Raw genomic sequence first — 27282 nt, forward strand, 5'->3', positions numbered from 1 at the left:
AATTAAAGACAGACAAACAAAACGAAACCCAAAGAATGCAAATAATAAAAAGGTTTTATTGCCCTTGTGCTGTTGTTTCTGACATGGTTTTATCCTAAACCGAACTATCGCCCCCTTGTGTCTAAAGAAGAAAGGTGCATTGGTCATAAACCAAAACAGAAAATATAAAACAATATGACACTGATAAAGCCTATTTCTATTTATGTAGACAATGTTACGCTGGAAACTAAAATATTGAATAGAAAACAAATAGAAAACCAACTTTTTACAGTCAAAAAACAAACATTTACAGTCTTCATATGACAAAACATGATGCTTTTGTGCTGGTTTGTCATTTTTAAATTGCAAGCACCTGCATGTTACATTCAAATACTGAATAATCAACGGAGAAAATACATGTACTGTCTGGCTGCTGCATTATCCAGCTGGAAGTTTGACAGCTAAAAGAAGGTGATTTAGAGGTTAAGACGCCCGGGTAAGCACGGACCCTGATTTATTTAATGTATTTTGACGGTTTGAAAGTTTGAAGTACTAAACTTTTCTAAATGTACCAAGTATTGACAATTTAAACTTGCTAAAGTAGGAGGAATAAAAGTAAATAAGAAACAGTATATGGGAAAAATTTTTTTATATAGAACTACATGAATGTAGTCACCTTTTACTGTTTTAGTCACTGTTTTTTTACACACAGTGTAAAATAAGTGCAGTCCTTCAGTGTACATAAACGATTATGGTGTCTAAACGGGTGAATTTTCCTCAAACAAAGAGCTGCTCCTCTTTCTCTGAGTGGGTGCGTCTCAGCTTCAGAGTAGACAGGATCTTCTGGGCTGGGGAGGTCACGTTGTGCTCTGCAGAGACGGCTTTCGGACATGGATAATGAATGCGATTCTGTCCAACGCTGTGTTGGTTATTGCTGAAATTTACATTGTGATCAGCTTGACTCCACCTTGTCACCTCTTGAGTGGACCTCTCTGTTGTACCGGATGAAACTGCAGCTGCCGGGGATGTAACTGTGGAGTCCACTCCTAGCATGTACTGCACAACCTCTCGAGGGCTCAGTGGAACATCCACCTGACCCTCTGCTGTAGTGGTAACCTGGTGGGGCTGCTGGATAATCTCACAGCGGTCTTCCGAGTTTTGTAGAAATCTCTGTGATCCGAGCTCTGGAGAGGAGGTGCAGCTGTTGTCTCCACTCCGGTGATTGGCCCGCTTAGGGGTTGCTGGCTGTCTTGTTGCACAGTCTGTGTTAGAGAATCGGGTCCCCGCGTTATGATACCGGTGATACTTCACATGCTGCCTGGTAAGACGGTGATGTGGTTGTGTGCCTGAATCAGAGGAAGCTTTCTCTGCAGCTTTACCTTGAGGATCACTTGATGTTGCTCTCATAACCAGGACTAGGGTGGGGAAAAAAAGAACATAACTGTGTGATTTACAAAGTAAGCGAGAGCTAGCACAAGTTATTGATTATAAGACTGGACTTAGGTTATCTTGCATATTGTTTATCAAATTAGGCATACCTTGCCTGAATATGACTGTCATATCTATATTGTAGAAAGAATGACATTTATCTTATTAAACTGTCAATTGTTTTAATCCAAAATAATTTGCTGATTTAAGATCTACTGTGTATATATAGCGGTGTGAATGGTCAGCTGTGGATGAAACCACACAGAGAAACAAAGCAAAAGAAAAGCAAGCAAAGAGCAGCGTGAGATTTCTGTGCAGCAAAAAAAAAAGACAAGTCCCTTCATTCGTCTCTTGGTTTTCGAGAGTTAATGTTAATCATAAGTCATCAGTCTGTTAAACTGCTAAATGAATATGATTCTTAAGAAAAGTAAATGCATATCTGTTACACAAAACCACATGCCATCAAAGGTTCTTGGTTCTAAAAATAACTACAGGAAATGAGCTGAAAAAAGCAATGACGACAGAACTCGTGGCCGTCTACACGCACCAAGAGATGAGAAAGCTACTCTGTAACTCGACTTTAGCATCAGAAGCATGTCTGTGAGAAATTTAAAAATAAAATCGTGTGACGTGTAGGTTTGATCATTCAAATTTGCGTTTAGGACTGTGCTAATTAAAACATGCAATCTAGTGTATTACGCTGGCAGGTGGAAACGCCAATATCAACACAGGAGCATCTGCTTATCTTCACATCTGCCTACCTGCTCTCTCACTGGCATCTGGGCCGAGCTGGTCCACTGCCTCATTGGATGAAGACTTGTCAGATATATAACCCTCGCTTGAGTCTCTCTTGATAACTTGGCTCTGTTGGAATGATACAAGTTGAGGTCGATTGCTGGGAGTGTTTACTTCTAATCCTGTTGTACTTCAGTCTGAGTTAGACTCTAAATGGGACATTGTATTTGGTACAGTAATTTTGAACCTTTAATCTAAATTTGATTAATCTCCCAATTCTATTAGTCTTTGAATTAGTTCATCGAGCCATTTGAAATGTTTAAAGTGGGATTATACTCGTTTAAGCATTTAGCAAAGTTAAAAAACTAAAAGCTGAAAGGACTTTATGCAAGGCGGAGCTTCAAGCAGAAATACAGCAGCTGTGCAGTTTTCTGTTCTTCAAGAAATGAGCAAAAGGTTAGTGTGCTAAAGCTAATTAAAGCACAGGCAAAGTGAAGGCCAGGCAAATGCGAGTTATCCTGTGAAGACAGAGGAACTCACCTCTAGAGACCGTGGACGCTCTCTGGAGGAAGTGTCAAGTTCCAGGTCCGCGTCGTCTTCGTCCAGGGCACAGGAAGCTCTGGGAGGTGTTTCTGGGAGAGGTGCTGTGGGGGCTGGGGGAGGGGGTGTACTTATGCTCCGCTCCATGCCAAAGATCCTGTCATGATGTGTGATGAGGAACTCCACAAGCACGGACTGGTAGCTTGTCTCCAGAAGAGCAATCATTGACATGTCCGTAGACACCAGAGGGCGCAATAACGTGGGTCCAAAAACAATACCCAGATTGCTAGGGGACATCTTGTTATCGTAGTTCTCTGAAACCCTGTGGAGTGAAAAACACTGGCGGATGTAAGTACAACCTCACATAAAAACAAAGGGCCAACAGTGATGGTAAGTGGAAATACAGATCATTCATTCTGTAGCGTGCTTACTTTTGCAGATGAGAAATAAGATGCTGCAAAGTGTTGTAGTACTGTGAAGGAAGCTTTTTCAGTAGCATTTGTAGTTTGTGGATAATATCCTCTAAGTCGTTGGGGTCTGGTGAGGTGTCCTTTTCACTTAGGTGCTGAATGGTCTTTCCCACCCCGATGAATCCATTGTACAGGTCAAAGGTTAATAGAGGCTCTGGAAGCTAGAAAGCACAGTCGAGAAATGATTTAGAACACGCCGCTGCTGAGGATTACTGCTCTTTTTGTTCGATAAAAGAGCATTTTCTATTGACTTCTATGGCAACATCTAGAGGTACCTCCTTTAGGAAGTGCTTAAGGATAGAGGTGATGTCATGTGGCGAGAGATCGGAGAGGTCCACCTGGTCCTTTTGTGTCTCAAAGGACTGGCAGAGCTTCTGAATGCGAGGCTTGGATCCACTCACGCGATACACCCCCTCAGAAACAGCGGCAGACATCAGTTATTAGACGACAGTTCAGAAGCTTGAGAAGCTACACCTTCAGGGATAATCTTTATGAAGACGGTAAATAAATACCTGAACAGAGAGAGCACGGCTTTCAATCTCAGACGTGCAGCATCGGACAACAAATGGGACCTCGTCTGGCCTGTCTTGTAAAATCACAGAGAGGTCTACTCCAAACACCGTGCCTTTCTTTTGCTCACACTCTAGCTGACACACCTCCATACACTTCCTGTGGAAAGCCAGCCCACACTAAACATACAGGTGGGCGAAAAAAAACAACAAACAAACAATATCATTACAGCCGTTCTTATATTTTTTGAATTCACTTTTCTCAATATTAGTCAGCATCATTAGAGTTTATCTTTCAGCCATGGCTTCATACCTCCTCACATTCAACCCCACTGACAACAATATAGTTTTCGCACTGTTTGCATTTAACCATCTTGCTTTTTGTTTTTTTGAGCCGATGAGTCAGTGCAGCTCGAGAAAACATTTTTGTTTTTACAGAATGGCCATCAGCGTACTCTGTGGACATAGAAAGAAGACGGGTTTTGAGAAGTCCGATATACTGGTTCCAAATGCAATGGATGTGTGTAGCAAGGAAACTAACCCAATTCTGACACCACGTCCCGCTCATCCAGATCGTCTGACGACACCGTCAGAGTAGATCCTGTTTTTGGCAGTCTCCTGTGAGCTTAAACGGAAACAAGAGGAAAAATGTTAGACTTTGCAAAGTTTGCACTTTTATGCAAATGTTAAGTGACAGGAACAACTGAGGGCCTGTTCTTACCAGGGCTCGAAAGGGATTCCAAACTGCCTCCAATGCTCTCACTGTCACTGTGCAACGATCTCCCTAAAAAGCATCAAAATGCAAGTTAAACTAAAGAGAAGAGTTTGCTAAAATTGTCAAGAAGTAATCTTGTGGAGCCCTTACTGCCATCAATGGATCGTTTGTAAGGACTATCCTCTATCATGGGTATAGAGTCGGGCACAGGGCTGAGAACGTTGCTGGTTTTTCTTTTGTTGCTATGAAATTAAATAAAAAATATCAAAAACATTATTTTGATGAGTAAAGAAGTAGAAGGAGCGCATATAGACCCATAGATCCAGCAGATTTAAAATATTGTCCGCTGCAAATCTTCCAAGCTGACAAACGCTTTAGTTTGAGTCTTTACCTTTTACCCTGAGGAATGTAGTCCTGAAAGGTGAAGGTCTGGAGAACTTGCTTAGGGCGACGCTTGCTGAGGATGTAAAGCAGATAGGGTTCTCCGGGCTCCACATTTCTGCAAGTCAGCTCAAGGTTTTGATAACCGAGAGGCATGGCCTCTGTCTGCTGCCGCTGGTAGTAGAACATGTTGACTGTGACCTGAGGCAAAGAGACGCTGTTAGGTTTACTTTTGTTTCGGTAACATACATATAAGGGAAAAAAGCATGACATCCTCTTAGCTTAAACAAGAAAGGAGCTCGTTAACACAGTGCTGTATACGTACAGTAGAGTATATTAAGGCAAACCATTACCAATGGTACCTGAAGTAATTCATTTACCAGGCAGCTTGTCTACACGCATGCTGACAAAAGCAAAGAACTAATACCAACCTCCTTGAGCAAATTGTCTCCTTGACAAATCAGTTTGCGAATGTGAGTAATGATTCGTTCTTTGGCCTTCACTAATTCATCTTGGGTGAACTTGGCGTCGCTCACACACTGTCTGTAGAAAAGTTCTGTCTCTGATACCTAGAAGAAACACGGAGGGGAACTGAGAGCAGGTATGCAGCCAACAACCTGTTTATGTGGCATGTTCTACCCACTTTACTTAAATCACCACTGTCTTTTAAAAAAAGGTTAATGTGTAGATTTAACAGAGCAAATAAACGAGAGCCTCACTGTCCTACTATTAATAAAAGGCCTTGATGTAAAACTAAAGCAAAAATGTAACAGAAACATAAATCTGACATTACATACTGCACACTTAATGCTAGAGTGAATATTCATATGTCTATTCAAAGCTAAACAAATAAACACACTGATTAGTGTATTAAATTAGATATTGTTAATGAGTTGATCTTAACAAACCTTTGACTGGGCTTCATCCTTGGACTTTCTTCTCTTATCGAGTGTTTTTACTCCAACTGTGTCGTCCACAGCTTTCGCTGAGACTGCTTTCGCCTTTTCCAGCTCATCACAGCGCTGGAAGTATTGATGCTTGGCCTTTTTAAGAGCTGTTACTGCATCGTGCTGAAAATAACAAAACAGTGATACCCAGCAGAAGAAACAAATTATTATTTATTACTTATTTTTAGACACTAGCCCAGGAAGTAATTTACAATACAAATTAATTCACCTGCTAAATGATTTATAAAAATAAGATAAGATAAGAAGATAAGATAAGAATTCCTTTATTGTCCCTTCATGGGGAAATTCAAGTGTGACAGTGGCAAGGACACAGAGTTACACACAGGTTATAGTAATGAAAAAACAAGCTGATCTAATCTAAAGTTAGTTTTAAAGCAACATAGGATGATAAAAGTACAAAAATAAATACCAGAGTAAAATATTGCAAAATTACTGATTATATGGCATACTCAAGTAAAACAAAGAGATGAAATATTCAATTTAAACAGTAGCATTCCAATAGCAGTAGCAAATAAGAATCCAAAATATGCAAACATGCACGTATGCACATAAGTGTGCACTCAGACAAAGGGGTAAAGTGAGTAAGAGAACACAGAGTAACTTCACAAATATATAATGGTTATCATTTCATTGTATGCTAAAAGTAGACTGCCTTTTTATTTAGTAGAATGCCAATTATTTAGTAACTGTGTTTTGAATTGATCAAGTTCCACCTCAGCTACAAATATGAAACCTATTTCACTCACCATCTTTCTTTGCGCCCTTGCCCACTGCTCTTTAAACTCTCTGCGCCACTTATCGATCTCAGTCCTCTTGTCTGACAAAGCCTATACAACAAAACAATCCTTTACACCAAATCTGAGGATGGTTTATTGAAAAACACACTCTTTGTTGAAGTTTGATCTCTACCTGGTAGCATCGGTTGTGCAGGAGTTCCGAAGTCTTTTTAGAGGTCACACTGTTCTTCATGTCTTGTTCCAAAGCCATGGTGTAGATGTACTGTAGTGGCATCATTTCCTGCACAGGCAAGAAGAATTTTCCATGGTTTTAGCATAGATTTTGCAATTTAGCATAAAGGTCAAATGATGCAAACTTAAATTTGAGGTACGATAATACATTCAAAAACATTATAGCAATAAAAATAACACATAAAAAAATTACTGTAGTTACCAAAGCCGTACCTGTTGTACCACGGTTACCTTTGCTCCTTCAGCTGCCTTCATCACATTTTTTGCAAATTCTTGCTCTGTCAATGAAAACAAGGTGATATTGACCCTATATTTCTACTCCTGAGTATTTACAATTTGATGGTAAATAATCAATATCAAAGAAATTTGATCAAATTAAGTAACTTATTTGTTCCATCTGATAACTATATATATGTGTTTATGCCTGAGACTATAACGCTAATGCAAACAACCTGACTACTTAATACAATCATAGCTTAATAAAATTCAATATGCATAAACAGAATTATAATTTCATTTCACAAAAAGGGTCACATTTAGTTAAAAAGGAACTATGGAAAAATTAATGTTATCCAATACGGAGTGATTGGCTCTTAATAAAATTCTGTTAACCCTCTATGGTATAATGTTGCAATTTGGTAACAAACCCATTGAGTTCCTTCCACACACACTCAGTACCTCCACTGACTAGTCTGCTAATTTTAAGATGTATTGCACTGAAAGAGAGATGGGATCCTAAGAGGACCAATAGCAGTGGCTTTCTGGAGGGAACTTTGGCGCCCTTTACCTCTGCAGGGAGGACTCTTCAGAAATCATCAGAACAAAAAAAAGTATTTTTATGACATTTTTGATAGGGAAAAATACGTACTCCACAACAAGTGAGGTAAGTTCCCTATTCTGTGGTTTATTGCATTATATTTGATCATTTAATAATGTTCAAATGTGGATTTTGCCATATGGTAACACTGTACCATTAAGATCAGAATTGTATTACTAGCCCAGCATGTTGATGGCATGCACTGACTACATTCTGCTATAATAAAGCATTTTGTGAGTCTTTTCCATATTACATAGGACTATATCTGACACTACTTTTTTCTTCCATTCACAGAAAGAATACAACTATGTTTTGCAGTTTTTCACAAAAGAAAACCAAGCTAGTGCTTCCTGTACGTAGGCACTGATCACTGGCCAGCTGTCATGGCCAAAAGGGGCCGGTGCTAATACCCAGGCTGCATGGTATAGGCACAGTGTGAGACCCACCTGTGCCTCATACTTTAGAGAAACTGCATCATCAGTTTCCATAAACAGTAAGGCAAAGACGGCATTATTAAGGCACTCAAATCAAATGAAAACAATTATTCAAATGAAAAATTCAAATGAAATGTTGAAAAATATCTTTTAAATTGCTTTTAACTATTAAATGATTTGCATTGTTAGTGCTCCTGGGGCCTTTTTAGACTATAACCTGAGTAAGTTAATAAAGTTTTTTTTACAATAATAAACCAAACTCTCTTATTTTCATCCATTTCCACTATCGTACAGTGTTGCCAAAGGGCAACATCAACAGAAATAACTAAAAAAAAAAATATTTAAAAAGTAATTCTCTTGCTTATTTTTATTCGGTCTATTTAATGTCTAAAAAAACACCCCAGAAATTTTCTTTCCTAACTGGCATCCTTATGCGTACCGTAGAGGGTCTGTTAAACAACTGGTAATAATTAGTTAATGGCTGAGTACCTTCACACACAATTTAACAGCATCAATACAGCAGTTGATAAAGGTTCTAAATGTTCAACAAATAAATAAATAGCATTGGAATAAACAAACACCATGCAGGAAAATAAAACAATATCAGGTGATAAAATACAATTTTAATTTTCATAGTAAAACAGTGGAAATGATAAAACTATGTATGCAATAAAACATTTAAATTTAGCTAACAAAAGTATTCATAAAAAAGCTAATCATTTGTTAAAATACTATTTAAATGTAGGTATCTTGGTCATTCCTGCACACATTTTATCTCTTGTGGGGTAAACAAGGAAAGTGGGAGAAGTCTCTTCAGATTTAACTGGCTTTCTTGCGAAGTAGAAGGAGATAGAGAGGGTGCATTGCTTCAAAGTCTAAAGTTCCCAGTCTTTTTCTGAAATGAAATTTTATTTCTTCAGATTTGTTTGTGTTCAGGTCCAGGTGATATGGGGGCACCACTGTACCACATGCTTAATTCTCCAGGCTCTGTTGTTGTTGTTGTCATGATTCATGCCAAAATGGCAGTGTCGTCAGCAAACTTAACAAGGGTGTTTGTGGTATGAATGAGTGAACAGTCATGTGTGGACTTATAGTAGAGGTAGGGAGTGAGAATTCAACCCTGTGGTGCACCAGTGGTCAAGATAAGAGTAGCTAAGATGCGATAACCAGGTTCTGACGCTCTTTGGCTGGTTTCTGCAGAAACCCAGCCCCTATGCACATACTGATCTGCCCACCCCCAAACTGTGCAGTTTTTAACTAGTTTAAGTGGGATCAAAAGGTTGAAGGGTGGAATAAAAATATGGAAACAGTAACTTTATATAGGGGATGCATGCAGGGTTGTGAAGATTATATTTAACCACTGATCTATTAGTCTGATATGCAAACTGGTGCTGCACACTGAGGGGACAGCAACAGGAAACATTTAGTTAAAAGATCTGGTACATGAGAATTCAGTGGGCAAAAAAATTGTTCAAATATAACTCAGCATTTACTTTTACAAAACATAATAATTTACATGAGATTATTATCATGCAATAAACGACTAGCAAATTGTCCTTATTGGTTTATATGCCCTTATTTAAAAAAAGGAGAGTGTATTTTTGCTATTGGGGAACAGAACTTGCAGCGTTGCTATAAACTGTGTAAACAGCAGTTTTGGTCGAGCTCCACCCAGCATGACATGTTGTTGCTTTAGACTGCTTCAGACACAGCTTTTGTGGGCAACTCAGTTGTTTGATCACTTCCTCTAGACTTGTAATCTTTATATCCCTTTCTGGACACTGCACCTGTTCAGGCTGATTCAAGAGTAATCAGTGTCTATGTGCTCTGAATGAACCCCCTCTTCCTTATTACCCTCCTCTTACTTGCTAATCTTTAATCCTTTCGCTCCGTGGTGCGTTGTTCACTGGGGAGCCTACACATGATCATGCGGGATCAGTAGGTGTATTATTACAAAATAGGAAGAATGCATTCACTAAAGTAATGAATGTGTGTCATTTGTTGTCGCCAGCATCGTGCAAAGAGAAAACCAAGCTCTGCTTCTTGAGCTTCAGGAATTTTGGTGAAACACCAAAACCACCAAACGAGTGAAATACACTAAAACGTACAACCAAAAAGCGATGGTCATTTTCCAAACCCACTTCCTGCTTACACGTTATATTTAAATGCACCACCTGCATGATGGCGTAATCATTTGAATGTTACTCTACTACCTCTTTTTTTAGCTTTATGTGAACTCACCCAGGCTGATTCTCTTCTCCATCCAGGCAAGAAGGTCCTTGGCATAGCGGCACCACATCTTGGCGTACTGCAGCGCCGTCTCCACTCCCTCCTCACAGCGAAAGAGGGCCAAGTCTGCTTCCTGGGCTGTGACGGAGTACATCAGCATCACTGTAGGCTCTGTACACTTGGAGATGTATCCAGAGATGACACTGGGTCCACTGGGCTATACCCAAAGGTCTTTCTTTCCTGGAGGACTTAATCTACCACCAGCCTCAAAGAAGCGCCGATCTAGTCTACAGTAGTTAGCCCAAAAGACCGCATGCCAAATCAGACAAGACAAAGCTAATGAAAAATTAAACAAAGCTTTAAAAAGGAAAACAAACCCAGAACAGGAAAGATCGATTGCAAATGGAAAGTCATAGCTGTTCCTCGGGGTAAGCTGTCGTTTCCAGGCGGTCTCAGCAGAATGCAAACATGTCAACACAATTCATGTATATTTTAGGTGGCTGCCAAAGAAATTGGGGATGTGTGTCATAGAGGAGGGTTCCTATGGACCACAGACAAACAGCTCTAGCAAAATAACTTCCCTCCTCTCCTCTGTTCCTCTCTTTGCATGGCCCCTCCCCCTCACACCTGTTCATTTCTGGCCAGCTACTGAGAGCTGAGCCACTTGGTGAGAGCAGAACAACATCACAGAGCCTGTGGGCACCGTCAGACACCACCGTGTCACCACTCTACCGACTGACAGGCTGTTTATTTGCCAACCCCTGTGACTTCCTCCTCTCTGACTCATTCCACCACTGGCTGGATGATGTATGCGTGACAATCACATGCTCTAGAGAACGCTCTTCACAAAACCTTCTCTTCGCCCTCCTTTTCTCCGTATTCAATTTGTACAAATGAAATCTTGTAACTTTCCGACTTAAAAGCCTTTAAATCTTCCGAGTTTGCACATTATAGTTCATCGTTAGTGATTGCAAATGTCGTTCAACAAACAAAGGCCGTCGGAAGTATTGTCGCAACTTATCTCAGAAGTTCCTCACTCAGACAGGTAGATTTCATTATCCTCAGTGTTTCGACGTGGACACCAAATCCAATTGGAGGATGACAAAAATAAAAAAATCCAAATGGGGGATTTTTTTCCCTCCCCTGGCGTCAAGCAGAGTTCAAAAAGATATCCCGATGAATGAAAACATAAAAAAATAAAATGAGTCACGGCCTTGTGATAAATTAGAATTGACGATTTTGAAGTTCCTGTCAAAATATATGAGGACAGGTCGAGCTCCTTAACGTTTAAAGAAATCAGCTCATGTGTAATTCTGTGCTTCCAAATGACTACAGCCCGTGGCGCTTGGATTGAGGATTATCCTGGTTAGTCCAGATTGCTGAGTGAAAGACCTTACAGGAGCACTGAGTGAGGTTTACCCCCCGGGGTGTTGATTGAGCTCCTGGGATAAAACAGGGTGGGGGAGGAGTTCCTGAAGCAACAAGGTTTAGTTAGATTTTTATTTTCTTTGTTGTCTATGTGGTTAACCAAAATTATTCCTATCCCCAGGTAGATTTTTATTTGAAATTATTTTAAAATAATTTATTGGTTTTTATTAGCTTTAAAAAAAAATCATTGATATCTTTTACAGTAATGAATGGAAAAATATTTCTGGTATAATAGCAATCCACTGATATTTCGAGGATTTATCTTTGATGATGAGTTTGAAAGCCATCACTTCCTCTGCAGATTCTATTAGATTCAAGACACAACTCTGGTTGGGCCCCTCTAAAATATTAAATTCACCTCCAGTCAGAAGAAACACATTATTAAAATTAAAAGATCACTTATATCTAATTCTGTCAGGTGTATGAAAAATTTGGGGCTTAACCATATATTACTTGCATCGTCTACACAGTTTCTGTCTTCAAGTTTAAATAATCATTATGCTGTCTTGATAAAACATTTTCATTAAACCTAGAAGGTTGATTAGGGGAGCATTCATCAATGGGTGTAGTCTTTATCTGTTTAGTTTAAATTTTTTTCACTCAAGCCTTGCAACTCTGACATCTCCACTTAATTTTGTCGGTCCCTCCTTCTCGCGTGTAATAAATTTGGAGCATCTGCGTCCTGCTTAAATCCTCTCGCTTTATCCTAATCTTGTTAGAACAGGTTAACTGTAACTTACAGCTAAGAGTAAGGACATAACAAAGACTAAAATAGACCGTGTAGCTAACAGCAGCTCAAGGTGCTCCTAAGAAACTGATGGGATGACAGAAATCAATGACATGATGGTCTATGTTGAGGCGAAGACGTGATTTAACTAGTGACCTGACGTCCTGAAACCACATTCTAATAGATGTTGTTGCACGGGATACCAGCTCATCACCTGCTCCAGGTGCATGCGAGCCAGACATGATGCTGACACACAGCACAAGGTATATTTGTTGTTTACTAGTACTCTTTCCTTGTTTACTCTCTGACTTGGTCTCGGAAAGAAATCATACCATTTTGGTTTCCATCGCCTTCACCAGCCTCAGCACCAATCTGTGTATTAAAAAGAAATGCTTATATTACAGAAGAACGCAACAGACATCTACAGTCTACAGCACTTTGATAGATGGCTCATAAGATACATTTATGTTTTCAAGAGTAAATAAATCACCAACAGACTAAGAATTGGATGCCAACATATAATTGCACAGACATGAAGGGTTTTCATTAGTTTTGAGGAAAATAAATCTTACATGTTCATTGTTTTGCTCTGTGATCTGTGCGCCTTCTCCAGAGTTGGATTCTGGGATGAATTGGGAGTCAGTGTCAATTTCCAGATCCTCTACTTCTCTGAACACAGGAAAAAAAAACGTAACAGAAAAATGAGAAATGCACAATCCAGAACAAATACCTAAAAACTGCAGGTTTGTCATGGGATGAGAGCTGTTTTTATTACAAAAGGCAAATAAAAACTGCCACCTTCATTTAAGTTTTAGTTTTGTCAATATATATCCCTACTTTACAACATTTATACATTAGATGCTGTTAACATTTCTGTCTATGAAAGGAAATTCTGCAGTTCAGTCACATTTGTTACGCTAGAGCAGACTTGGCTATTTTACGATCCGTGGGCCACATCTGGCCCACTGACTACCTTTGACTGGTCCTGTAAGAGATGAGAGGGTATGAAAGATAGACAACTAATCAGAATACACAGGTTCCAGTGACAACTGTGTGTCCCACCCACCTCCTCCGTGTCTGTGTCTAGTTTGCGTATGTAGCTACTGCTGCTTGAGGAAGAGACATAAGATGAAGGACTTGATATAAGATCAAAACAAACCCTGCTGCAGTTCATTTCACCATTTTTTGGCTGTTTTCTGAGCTGAAAATGGCTGCCATGAGTCAACAGTGAGGTGTGATGCTAGCCCTTATTAGCTTTCATCTGCTGTTGGTTTCCTGAAACTTCATCTCATTCTACGCCCAGCAGTAACACTTAAAATACAATCTATTTTTATTTAATTTACAGTAAGGCTTCCTATTTCTGTGATTAAAGAGTAAAGAGATTCTTTTCTATGTTATTTAGAGCCCCATGTGTTCTGGCTGAGAGCCACCATGTCTGAGCTGGTTGCATTGAGACTGGTGAGCATATGCTTTACTTTTCAGTTAATTTTTTCCTTTTTTTGACAATGGACAAAAAGTGTTTGGATAATACTCTGCAATAATGCATAGTTTGTACAAGGAAAATGTTTGCAAACTGGGAGCATTTAAATTACAAATCGATGTCAAATACAATGTTTACAAAACATAAATTGGGGTTATCACAACAACAATGTAATTAATGTTGTATTATTCCTCTGACCCCATCTGTCAAGAGTTCAATAGTTTTTTGTTGTTGTCCTGGATCGTTCCTGAGGAGGATTCCTCCAAGGATGATGAGACTTCCCACCTGGAACTGAGATTCCCTTCTTTCACACCCAATGAGCTGTGTTGGACCGAACGATGTGGTTGGCCTATATAGCCCACACCTTCACACGCAGCAGATTTTACTTAAGACCAATGTCTGACATTTTCTCAATCTTATTTTTCACAACATGGGAATTTTTGGACTGCATCCTTGGGACATTATTTAAATTATATTTAGGATGTATAATAGGTTGCTGTGCAGGATATACTCCTCGTGTGAATGGTTAAAGAGAGTTTGATTTGACTAGAAGTTGAATTTGAGTAACAATAGTAAAAGAATTCAGAACTCAAGTTACCACGGGGAATACAGTGTTACAACTGAGCACTAATACTTAGCCTAGTTATTATACTGGTAGTTTTATGTATTTAATTTTCATCTTACATAATTGTGTGTAATACTATACAACTGTTGTAGACAAGTCTGTGATTTGGCTCACTAAAGCCGGTTTGTTCTTTAAATTCTTTAAACACACCTCCGTGTTCCAATTATCAAACCTATTTATTCAATAATACTAATTACTGTGTTACAATATTACTATTAATTAGAGGGCAACACTCTCACTCACATGTCAACACCACACAAAGTCAGTGGAAATCAGCTAATAGGGTGTTTTCAAGAAGATTTCAAGACTTCAGAACTGTTGAGAGTGAAATTAACATTTTATCTCTCTTTACCTATAATGTGGACAATGCATCCAGAGATGTCAGCCCGATCTGCAGTCTGATAATCTACTGTCAGAGCATTTTAAGTCTGTATCACTGTCAGAGTTGTATTCTTCACTAAAATAGGAAATCTTTCCACACTTGAGGAGGCATGTTTAAAAGATTTTGGTCCTGCTTCGATCAACTCAAATCTCCAAACAAACATAGTCAGTGATGAAGTTTAACAAATCCAGATGCAGATCCTCACTTAGTGAAACTCACTTCGGTACGGTCCTTCGCATAGCCACCTCAGACGTTTAATCTGACTTCAATGCACTTAATTAACCTCAAAACAGGGTATTTTTATCCCACTGAACACTAGGAGAACTGAGGTAAACCACACAATGAACACATAAAGTTAAAGTGATGTTGCTCTTTGAAATCTAGTTAATAAAATTATTATGCTGTTTGATTAGTGGAGCAAAGAAAATGCCCATTTTCTACATTGCTTTTAGAAATGTTAAACAGTTTTGCCTTTATGGTTGGTTATCCATATAGGTGGATGCTGCTATTTTACATTAAGTAATAATTGCCCAGCCCTACACTAGAGGAACCTTTTTCAGATTTGATCAAAACGTAAAATTTCAAATCAGAGAAGATAATAAAAAAAAACACCCATGTAAAATAAAAAAATCTGAAAAATAGAAAGAACTCTCAATGTAGGCGTTGAACACTCAAGTCAACACTTTTAATAATCACTGTATTGTTCTGTAACAAATTTAAAGAAATAAGCCAGAAATGCCCGCTTCAACAGTTTGTAAATATGTAATACTTACGAGGAAATTAAAGAGAGATCAAGATTATCAAAATCCCTGAAGATCTCACTGTATCGCTTGGTTTCAGACTTATGAGGCACCCTTCTCACCTCTGAAATAAGAAATGAAGAAAAAAACCTAAGATGATTTGATTTATGTTACACAATATCATCATAAGTCTTTTACACATGTTTAAAGAACACAATGAATAAATAGCTTTGATCAAATCAGCTTTTACTCATACCGACAAACACCTTAAAATGAATAATCCAAATAGTCTGTTTTAATTTATATTACAGTCACAAATTCAGATTAAACTGTGTGAAACACCTTAACAAAAGAAAGTTTGACAAACATAATGAATCCTACATGCAGACGAATGACACACATTAGGATTATTTACAGAATAATAAACTGAGGTCCTCTTTTAGACAATCTGACAGCATTTCCTGAACATTTCTGAGAAAAACACGTCTATTGTTCGAATGTGAGCTGAATATACAATCCACAAACGAAGTGTGCATTTTGTAAATGGAAAACTTAAACTTTTGTGTGTATGCTTTTCAACTGCTGGCTCATCTTCTGACACAACAGGTTTTACCCCGATAAATTACAACAGATGCAGCAAATAAGTTAAAGAAATCTCCCTCCCTCAGAGGCGCCTCCATCTTGGTCAACCACATCCTGCTCACAATTTGTGTCACGTCCCATAATGCACAGAGTCCCTGTTTTTCACACTAGCAGCGTTTCACTGACAAAATGAGAACTGAGAGTAAGAAAGACATTTCAGCAAAGTTCAGAAATCTAACTGCCACAACTAGACACGAACCGGTTTCTGTTTGCTGATCACATGCAAGATTCTTTTTAAAGAGTTCATGTGATATCAACATGATTACATTTGGGGCATATTTTTTGCACGATTTCTATAAAGATATGTTAACATTTATAAAAATCTGCAAAGTGGTCCACCAGTTCCGATCGTATTATAGTGACCACATCCTGTTCAATTAAAATTCAGAAGTTAAACAGACAAAAAAAAAAAAAAAAAGAACTAGAATGTGTCAAAATGAAGGAAGAGTTCAGGAAGTTCACAAACCCTCCAATGACGAGCAGGACGCCTCAAAGCGCCACCACCTCTCTAACAGGCGCATTTAGGCCCACTGTGCATGCAACATGTGCATGCACCCAAATGCACCCTATTCCATTTTGGCACCACTGCAACACTGGCAAATTTCCAAAAGAGGTAGAACCAAATTTGCCAATATAAAGTAAGTTACTAAAGGATGAGTGGACTGCATATTTAGAACAAATGCATTTTTAAAAATCTAAAATATTTAATACAGACCTAAGAGAACGAAATGTAAGCGCAATAGAGGTTGCATCCTCACCTGTAGCTTGAGAAGAATCCTTGTTTAACACTCCTTCTTCCATTTCTCCTTGCTTTCCACAAACCAGTTAGACCCTAATAGACACACTCGCACATCATTGCACCTGCGTTCACTCAACAGTATGCCATTTTAAAAAAAATATATATAGTGTAGTGCCGTTGTAATGGTCGAAAATTTGCTCCAGACCTTGGATACGCAGAGTTACAGAAGTAGAAAAGTGATCAGGACGCGGTTCTGACCTTGCTACCGTTAAATCTCTCAAAAGATCTTCCTCTGTTAGAGTGGAGGTTGGCCAATGTTTTCACCATGAGGGGAAGAGGAAGTGTATCTCTGTGTCACAGTAGGACCCACCCACACTAAGTCACCAAATATAGTGTGAAGGTGCCACTGTGTTAAGTTTGTGTTGTCTTATTTAGATTGTTGACTTCTTAAAAATGGGTATGAATATAGCGTTCTACGGTAAAACATGTCATGTTCCTTATACGCACATAATGAAAAGTGAAAGTTGTCAATAGTGAGGCTATTGCAGCTGCTGCAGTAGTGGCATCTTATATAAAACATTTAAAATTTTACATCTGTATTATTTACAACACTGCCTATATGCACCAATATGGACACAGCAACAAGAGCAAACTGTCAATATTGTAAATAGTTTTATACCATCATTAAAAAATAATCACAAAATGTTCTTCTCTTCAAACAATAAACCACAGACACATTTATGCACAGTGAATAGAAGAATACTTTTTATTGCAACCGCATATGGAACATGTATCCAAATGTTTTTTATACCATAGTGCATATTTCATTTAAAGTGGTTTGCTAAAAAAGTTATCAAAAAATTTTCATTTAGAAATAAAGATTAGAAACAAACGTTGAATTGAAACCAGAATTTCTGCTAGATTTATTTATTTATTTTTTGGAAATAGTCTATTTTGTTATTCATCTGCACTAATAACACATTTGGAAAAGAAACATTTTACAGTGCAACATAAAATTAGTTAACCTAAAATGGCTGAGATGTACCAGTCAAACTTTATTTGCTGTTAATGCATCTGTTAACTTCTGTATGACAGACAAAAGGAGAGTACTGCAAATGCCATAAACAATAGCAAGTCTAGTGCCCATTTAAAATAATCTATGCAATCAATGTGTACAATAAAAGTCAGCCATGATCCCTTTTTAACTTGTCACACCTGCCAAATCTAATCCTTCTTTAATCTTTGATATCAGATCCATGCAGTGAAAATAAATCAAAACGTTAAGGTTAAAAAAAGGATCAAAAAACCTCAGATGGTATGATTATTGCATGTTTAGATTTGAAACTCTCACTCAGTTTCTCTTAAAGCTCGTCCCGAGTTGCACTGTCCAAAGGGGACTGGAGCACATCTGTGTTTTGGGCCTCGCGGCTGATCTCAGCCTGCTCCTGAGTTTTCCCGGAGCGCGCTGCTCTGTCCCAGTCCGTACGGATCGTATCATTGTCCCACACGGTGGAGGTCTCCGTGTCGCTGATGTAGCCGGGGTCGCCTGTGTAGTGAGTAGGATACACCAGGAGAGGCTCTGCCGAAAACGCCTTCAGGTCCCTGGTTTCAAACTGCTCCATATAATCAGAGCTGGGAAGGAGACGGAAAAGTCAGGAAAACAAGAAGCTGCCGTGACTCTGTGTGCACATTTACCAGCTGAAGTAAAAACTTACACAGGGTGTTTGTTGTACATAATGGGAAGAAACTCATCTACTGGCAATATCCTTTTAAGCGGTTCTGCTTTTAAAAGCTTCTCAGCACCCTGCAATGAAATCATATAACCTAGAGTCCAGTATGAATAATCTGCTTCCACTAAGTTGTGTATATTTGGCACCGCTTTCTCCTTGTGATCTACTTGCATTCTCTTCCGACCAATATATCTACAGGAAACAAACAAACAAACAAACAAAGAGGTTTGGTGGGGAAAAACTGCTGACTGAATATAAACGAGAAAAATGAAAGAAGAACAAACTCACATAAGATCCCAGTCCAGTCCTTCTTCCTCAACCTCACTCATCAAGTTCATTAAGCGGCGTTTGAAGAAGACCTCGAAACGCAGGTCATCTTCAATCACAAGGGACGTTTTCAGACGGCGGTCTACAACCTAAAGACGAACAACAATGCGTTGGTATTTGTCAGTTTCGAAACCGTTAAAATGCTCTGCTTCTGGGGTTCACCTCCTTCCAGATGTTATAGTGGGAAAGAAAGCAACCTAGCTCTCCCTTTGTCAGCGGTCGACCATGGTAGGGGTCCTTGTATCCCGGGAGCATGTGGATCCCCAAGTCATAGATTTCACTCACATTCATTGCTCTGAAATGGAGGCAATGGAAAAGATTTTTGTTTAGCGCCAATAAGCTACAATAAAGACAAATGTACATCAGAAGAGAAATGGTCCAATTTAAGCATCACATAAAATAACTACTTATTAGAATGCACATTTAAAACAAATAAAAAGGTCAAATAGGCGAGAAAAGCTGCAGCAAACTGTTATGTGTTTAGTCCTGCCTTAAAGGAGCCAAACGTTTTTGCACAACTCAAATTTTCAAGGTGTTGCTTCCAGAAACTTTACCATTAATTTAAAGCTAGTGAAAAACGAAGCATGCAGCAGTATTTCTGTGTCCTTAAACTGGTTCCAGCCTTGCCTGGAACCAGGACAGGATATTAGATGGACCCCCACCTCTGGCATTTTGTAACTAATAAGAAATTGACTATTTGTCCTGTCAAGATACTGCATTCTGACACCTTCTTCCTTACCCTCCTCTTCCCTTCTTCATCCTCCTATCTGCGCCATACTTTGGAGTTTTCAGATTTTCTCCTTAGAAGAAAAGGAGGTTCTAAATAATATTGCCATAGAAGTGTAACAGTGACACAAATAACACGTTAATAAGTTGCCTAATAAGTTTTTATATGTCATCATTTGAATGTAATAAGAAACATATAAATGTTAAATACTAATTACTTTCACTATATTTTAAAGTTGTCATGTTATTATTCAGTGAAATAATTAAAATGGGGAGTCCATTTAAAATTTTAACCCAATATATAGTAAAATCGAACAAAAATTGTATATTTTATAAATCATTATTTTTGCTTCCAGCGCTAAAGTACATCTTGAAATAATTTAAACTACTACAATGTCTCAATAAAACAAACACAACAAAAACACCCTAACATCTCAGCTGCAGTGGTGTTAGCTCTGCTGAGAGATTTGATTTGCACGGTGGAGAGATTCAATACATTCATGATGTTCACATGACCATGAAGTTAAAAAAACTACAATAACACTATATAAAATATTAATATCAATATAAATAAAAATATATGTTTATATTTTATGTATTTAGGATAAAGATGAATCTTTTTTATGTTTTTCTTTCTTTAATTATAAATATACATTTTGAGAGGTTTTAATTCATTTAATTTAAGCTTTTTTGGCTTCTATATAACATGCTGGTCCAAATCCTTCGTATTTTAGGATTCGGCTTTGTTGACATGTTTGAGCTCCAAATGTCATGGGCAGAGCCTTCGTATAGCGTTTCAGGCCCTACAGCAGTATCTTCATTTCATTCACAGCCGCCCACCTCTATCCTAAAATCCTGTGTGTAGGACACGCCTGGTAGTAGTGATAGTCTACAGCAAGATATGAAACAGTGCAACCATTAAGGTTTGCAAGCCTCCAAATATTTCTAATTGGACCTGTTCTCATTAGGACAAAAACACACAACAGGTCTGCTGATTTTGCTAGCGTCATCAGAGGTTGACAGTGGACTGGAGAGCGAAACAAAGGCAAGCTACACCTGGGGATGAGGTGCATTCCTCAGGTGACATCCCTGTGGCTCCCTGACCCAGAGCAAACGGGTACATTGAGGCTGTATGTGTTCTGCTCTCAGATTGTAGTGCAAGGACTAGACATAAATAGTAAAGGTTCTATGTAATTTAAAGATAAGGTTCATATATTCTTTTCAAAAGCAGGCCTATGAAACAAAAAGACTTCTTGACCATAACTTAATGGTTGGAGGGCCTGGTTCTGCCTAATTTTGGTCCATAAACAAGATTTTTAGCACGCTTTCTGGTCCTCAACCTCATTAGGTGTCGGTGAGTACTGATATCTAATCTTGGGACCATTAATAATAACTTTAGCATTTATGCGGAATTTGACTGGAGGAAATGTAGACTTATCCATTAACTGATAATAAGGGCATGCAGACTCAGTGACTACAAGAAAATGTGGCCTTGTAGTAACACAGAAATATAGTTACGCATCATATACAGATGCTAAGAGATAAAGTAATGAATTATCTAAGATGGGGGTACATATAGATGTAGAATAAAAGAGGCCAGAGAATCGAATCAAAATCTTCAAAAATTCTCCTCAGAAAAAGTATTAATTTGTGTTAACTACAGACTGAACTGTGTTATTAGCTATAGAAGCGTACACTTACTTTCCATCTACAGCTGCAATGACCTTGCATGCAATCTTCTGCTCATACAGGGCCTGTAGCATACGTTCTCGGCGGTCAGTCCGCCTCTCCAGGTTTATCATGAAAACCTACACATAAAATAAAGCCATCAATTGTAACCTCTTGTCGGCAGGGGGATGTTTACAGAAAAGAACTGGACAGAAGGCCATTTTTGTTTTGTTTTCCACCTTCACATCACTCTACTCACCTCATCAAAGCCCATTTTGTCAAGTTTTTTTCTAGGAACACGGATGTATTTAGAAGGTATTAGAGGAGAATTTCGCACTGGAAAGTAAGAGAGAAGATGAATGCAGAAATGGTTAAAAATTATATTCTGTATAAAGATTCATGCCGAAGACAAAGTTACAGAAATAGATTGAAAGAACTGAAGCCAGAATTAAGGAGGAGCTTGGGTGCAGATAACTTACCATTAACTTCCAATAGCGAGTGTAAGAAGCTATCAGCTTCATCTTGCAACGTATTATGGGAGCGTAGAGGTACAGGAAGATAACCATAGGTCTCCCTATTACATACAAACATTTGAACATCTGTAAAGAGGAAAACATCCCATTAAATGAAATATAACAAGTCAAATGAATAACTTGCTTATGTTTATAAGCTAAACAATCACATGTTAAATACCTGCCATCTGAGCAGAGAATGCAAACACAATGATATCATCAAATGCCCAGCTGTATTCTGGATGTGGCGGGTGAAAGGCTAGCTGCCTGGAAGCCTGTTTCCTGAGGTCTATGAGGAATGTGGAATGCACCATTGGAACAGCAAAACAGCCTTTACGGACTTGCTTCCTCATAGGTAGGTAGGCAGGGGTCCTTCTATAGTAACCCTGGTGAGGAAAGGCTTATGAACATGTAAATGCCAGACATAAATCATATCAGGTAAATCTAATTATTTGAGGAGTACCTGCGAGGTCATTCCACACCAGAAGTTTGAATAGGCGCCACGGGATTCAAGCATTGGAGCTATTATTGTCTTGTTCTCTTTCATTAGCTTCCAGAGTACATCTTGATCTGTAAGAAGGTTGTCACAATCCACGAACTGCACAGAAGAGAGAAAATTGGGATGTGTGTTTAAAATGAAACAAAGATGGGGAAAGTCTAAAACTAAGTACACCCCAGGATCAGTCCCTTAAAGGACCACACTTAGCAGCAAGAGATGAATGACTTTACCAGTTTCTTGCACCATTGGAAGGAATGATGTCTAACTCTCCTTTATAGTATTACATCATGTCATTGAACATTGAGCATGACATTCAGCTGTTTATTTTAGCCCTCTTGGGGACCTTTTAAAACATTTAGACTGAGATCTGGACTCTGAGCATTCCATTAAAGCACCTACATGGTTTTCTTTTTCAGTCATCTTGTTATAGATCTGCAGCTGTTTTGAGATAGTTATGCCCTTAATTATCAAATTATATATAAATATAGACTGAACCAGATGAGCAAACATTTGACTCTGGAATAATTAGGTAAATTTGTAGACTCAGTGGATACCTGTGCCCAGATCTTGTTCAAGACAATGCTGAATCATATGCATTCCACAACCATGCCTAACAATTTGTATGTTTGGTCTTTATTAATTTTTGCTTCCATATTTGTATTTAGAAAGCACGGGCTTTCTCTTAACAACCCTTCCAAGAAAGCCTCTTTTTTCCTTGAACTAAGTCTACTGAAATTCAATTAAAAGCAGCATGGGTCTACAACGTTTTCTCATGACTGTTAAGACTCACAAGCTTTTTATTTCCCATAAATGCAAGCACAGGACACTGTTTTAAAAAGAAACAGTGAATTGTGAAACATGAATGGGGCTCTACTAATTACCTGTAACGGCCCAGTTAAAATGGTCCATTTTTTTTTATCTTTACAAGAGAGAAGGCTGAGAAGCAACGTAAGGAAGACGAAATTACTACAACGCTACATCTGCGAAACCTCAGAATTATACACCAGTGAAGCAAAACAAAGAGGGCGAAGCAGGAGAGAAACTGAAATCTCCACACGGTTGTGCTCACGGTTCAAAACATAGACGAATCATATTTTAATATAGACTTTAGGAGGGACAAAGGAGTGTCACATTTGACACCATGTGCTCCTCTTAAAATTGCTGTGGTCGTAATTGAACCTTGATGGTATACTTATCCATGGGCTGCTGCTATAAGATAAAAATAGTTCAAAAGCTAGCTCAGTCCTAGAAAAGTGGAGCTTGTGCACTATTGTGCTCTGATTTGTACCCACAGGGCAATGCGTTGACCTACCATCAAGTAGTCTGCCCACATTTCACGAGCAGACTCCAGTGCTCCCTGCCGAAGCTTCATTACGTGCTCGTAACGGAGATCTGTCCAGTCTTTTGGACCATCTTCATCCTTGTAACGACTATGAAAGACATGTTAGAGTTATTGATTGACATATTCAGGGCTTATTAACTGATTCTGTGATTGCGTTAAGCAACACCATTTCACCAGAAGCACCATGTAACCAACCTGGGCTCTTCTTTTGGCCGCCACTCTACATAATGGTAGAGGTTTTGCACCTTTAAAAGCCAGTCACGTAGAATTACTGTGGTGTTGTCCTCATTGTGGTCAGTTGCTACCCTGTAAATATGCAAGAAATGCAAATATCAAACCTATAACATCAGCAGGTTTGATCAAGAATTGCAGCAGGTGAAAAAAAGGTTGACACCGTTTTGCCAACTGTTGGCAGACAGAGTTAAATAAGAGACTGGGTTGAAAGAAAACACCCTGACTCAAATAACAATAGCCCTGTGTTCACTTTTTGTAATTAAGCTGTGGGAACAGACACAAGTGTCAATAATCCCAACATCGTGCAACAAAGACAGTGAACTGAGCTCACTTTTTTTTTTTAGGTTAGCAGTTCCGAGGAAGGTTTTGTAAAAGGAATTATAAATAAGCATACAAAAAAAAAAAAAACACAATCGAGAAGTGAAACTGTTGTCTGTAAAACCTTAGAAAAGAAGGGAAAGATTTGAACCGTCTGAGGCAAATGACCCCATGTTAACAGGCAAGTTTGACGTAATTCTCTGGAAGAGAATCCCACCCAAAAAGACTTGCACCTAAAACTGCAGCAAAGCATGGCTCTTGTGCACTACATTATGTTGGTCAAACACATAAAACTTACAATAAAACACTAAAATGTTTGTGGCAGTAGCATAATAAAACTCTCTTTTTATTGTTTTGTTTGATGACCAAAATGGCTACAGGACATCGACAGGCTAATGATGGACATTGGAGCGACAGCACCAGTGGAGTCCAGCAGTGAGAGACAGAAACAAAGGAGCTTAAATATTGTAGAGATGTGACTGTGTTATAGAAAGCAGGTGATACCTTTATAAAAACATGTTTGATATACAAAAAAAATTTGGTTAGGCCCTCTGGACGGGTTCTTTGTTGAAACGTTTCGTTTCTTGGAGAAGAGACGAAATGTTTGTTGTATTTTTGTTGGTAAACTCAGCCTTGAATCACGTTTGCAATTACAGCGTTGTAAGAGGGGGACAATTGGACCCACAACTCTGCAGACTGAAGAAGTCTCTCGGAGAAGAGACAAAATGTTTCAACAAAGAAGAACCCGTCCAGAGGACCTATCCAATTTCTTCTTTTAAGTATGCTTCTACCAGGAATATTGAGATGTTTCATTTGATATAATTCTGCAGGATAAATTTCTGCCACATACTTTGTTGAGAATACATGCAGTATATAAAAAAATGACAAAAACCACAGTGTCTTTGCTTTAAAAACAGCTCCTGCCATCTGGGTTTAGTATTATTATTATTTTACTTATTTGGATATAACCCATAATGGATGTTCTGAAATGATTTCTTGTGATTATGAGAATCCTTCACCTTCTTGCTAAATTTATCTGGGCTGGCACATCCCTCAAGTGACCCAGCCTTATGCTTAATTTTTTTTCCATACATAAACAGATTAAGCAAATCTAGTAAGACGGATACAAGTTACTTAACAAGTTATTGTACTTTAAACGCATATTCATAAGAGCTGCTTCTCTATTATCTGGTCTATTTTTACTGTGGTATCGCAGACGGCAGCGCTAATTGCAGACACCAACGATTTAAAGGATTCTGAGGTTTTTGGCAAAGTTACAAACAGCTGTACAGAGTCAAACGCAAAGAGCATAAAGTGTTTACAACATAACTAAACAGTTTGTGCCTGCGGAACATGAAACTGTCAAACACTATTTCCTGCAGAACTTAACAGCTACCCAGCAGCTTTAAAAACCCCAACAAAAAAACACTAACCCATCTTACCTGGAAAAAAAAAACTCACTCATTCTGTTGAATTACTGCAAGGAGATGCTGAGTAAAGAGCACACATGGTGCAAAGATGAGCTGCTGAAACGATGAGCATGCAAATGTGGGTGGGCTGTCGGGACATGTTATTTACTTGTTTTTTATGTGAGAAACCCCTCACTTATTCCCAATAAGGGTGGCAGACAGATGTGTAAATTACCTTTAATGTGAGTTTGCGCAATCTAAAATAGCTTCAAAAGACGAGATGGTGTACTGTAGCCCTCTACAGTACACCATCTCGTCTTTTGAAGGCCCTTAGAACTGGCCAAGGAAGTGCGTTTAATTCGACAGGACAATTGTATAACTGGATAAAAATGTCTAAATGGTCAGATATAGTACATATACACGCACATGTATTTTTAAAGGTGCTTGATCACGTTATTTTGAAACCTTCCTCATAATAAAAAAGTGACTGATCACATTGTTGCATGCATCATGATGCCTGATCCTTCCCTCAGCTTTGGTTTCAGACATGAAGGGAAATGGACCGAAACAGCTCCCCTCGTGGCCAAAACCACCTCGTCCCCTCCCCTCCACGTTTACAGACCAAAAGTTTTGCGCGTGAAGTCTGATCATCTATGTCCAGTATTTATTTATTTTTTTTTTCGTTCTGATCAACTCCTTATGTCGGCTTGTATTTATGTATTATCAAAGCTATCCTGGATGCTTAATCTTTCTGATAGTACATGCTGAAATAAATGTGGCTTTGTTAAACTCAGTCAACGCTAACTTCGCGTCTTATCGTGCAACCCAGCCAGGTCTGTCTCTTTTATCCATTGTGCGTTCGCTTATTTAGAAATAAAGTTTTGTTCCCCCCCTAGAATATGCAGTTATGTCTCTGTTGTTTCAGTATAATCTGGCCTTTGCCTGTGACAACTTACCAGAGAGCCATACGGTCCTTGGGGTACGTGAGTCGCTCTATGGTTCCCAGGAAGTACGGCAAAGAGTGCTCGGAGTTTCTGCAGATGAGGGCGAGAAGAACCCGAGGAGCCAGGAGCGGAGACTCGGGGCTCCAGCGCTCCTCCGCGAAGTATCCCCGGACAGGGGAGCAGCAGGAGAGGAGCAAGAGGAGCGCCGAAGCGGGGAGGAGGGCGACCTCGTGCATTGCGACAAGAAGTTTTTTTTTTTTTATGCGTTACCCTACGGCTGCGATCGTCTTATATGATAGATAATTGCAGCTTTATGTTTCGCTCCCATCACAAATAAAGCAGAGTCTGTCCAGAGGACCCTGATGTTGCGGTGCCAAGTTGAACGTTAAAGGGGTGGGATGTGGCCTGGTCTTAAAGGGGAAACATCCAAACGCAAAACAGATTTTTTTTTTTTTTAAACAATCAAAGGCGTCCTTTATTTGATATTTCCGCAACGTAAAACGCATTTGCAGGCAGTCAAATGCTGAGGTCAGATTTAGGGTTGCAGTGTATGGTAACTTAGCCAGTTTAATTAACTGCTTTAGAGGAAGCCAGAATACAAATGCAAAGGTTTTTTTGCACTTATGTTCAAACAGAA

At 38.8% G+C, this 27282-nt stretch overlaps 2 protein-coding genes across 3 annotated transcripts; both read right to left on the reverse strand.

The window, feature by feature from the left end:
- Positions 1–36: 36 nt before the first annotated feature.
- LOC105932067 (GEM interacting protein) lies at positions 37–17220 on the reverse strand. Of its 2 annotated transcripts, XM_012871046.3 has the most exons (21): positions 16956–17220; positions 15589–15679; positions 12901–12997; positions 12661–12700; positions 10186–10311; positions 6907–6971; positions 6635–6742; positions 6472–6552; positions 5666–5827; positions 5189–5326; positions 4768–4958; positions 4527–4618; positions 4383–4445; positions 4203–4286; positions 3975–4117; positions 3665–3841; positions 3428–3565; positions 3114–3313; positions 2683–3004; positions 2169–2271; positions 37–1394 (listed from the first exon to the last, which is right to left on the reverse strand). In XM_012871046.3, exons 1-21 carry the CDS (start codon positions 16996–16998, stop codon positions 757–759), a joined length of 3102 nt encoding a protein of 1033 aa, XP_012726500.2. In that variant the 5' UTR covers positions 16999–17220; the 3' UTR covers positions 37–756. The 2 variants fall into 2 exon arrangements, with proteins under 2 accessions (XP_012726500.2, XP_012726501.2); XM_012871047.3 differs by lacking the exons at positions 12661–12700; positions 12901–12997; positions 15589–15679; positions 16956–17220 and adding an exon at positions 10551–11562.
- Positions 17221–17679: 459 nt separating this feature from the next.
- colgalt1a (collagen beta(1-O)galactosyltransferase 1a) lies at positions 17680–27050 on the reverse strand. The gene is made up of 12 exons (XM_036147914.1): positions 26658–27050; positions 23936–24046; positions 23711–23828; positions 22363–22497; positions 22081–22285; positions 21867–21986; positions 21647–21723; positions 21421–21527; positions 19156–19288; positions 18955–19082; positions 18652–18858; positions 17680–18568 (listed from the first exon to the last, which is right to left on the reverse strand). The coding sequence occupies exons 1-12, from the start codon at positions 26879–26881 to the stop codon at positions 18298–18300; spliced, it is 1836 nt and encodes a 611-aa protein (XP_036003807.1). The 5' UTR covers positions 26882–27050; the 3' UTR covers positions 17680–18297.
- Positions 27051–27282: the final 232 nt, after the last annotated feature.

This window comes from Fundulus heteroclitus, chromosome 16, assembly GCF_011125445.2.
Source record: "Fundulus heteroclitus isolate FHET01 chromosome 16, MU-UCD_Fhet_4.1, whole genome shotgun sequence".
Lineage (NCBI taxonomy): Eukaryota > Metazoa > Chordata > Actinopteri > Cyprinodontiformes > Fundulidae > Fundulus > Fundulus heteroclitus.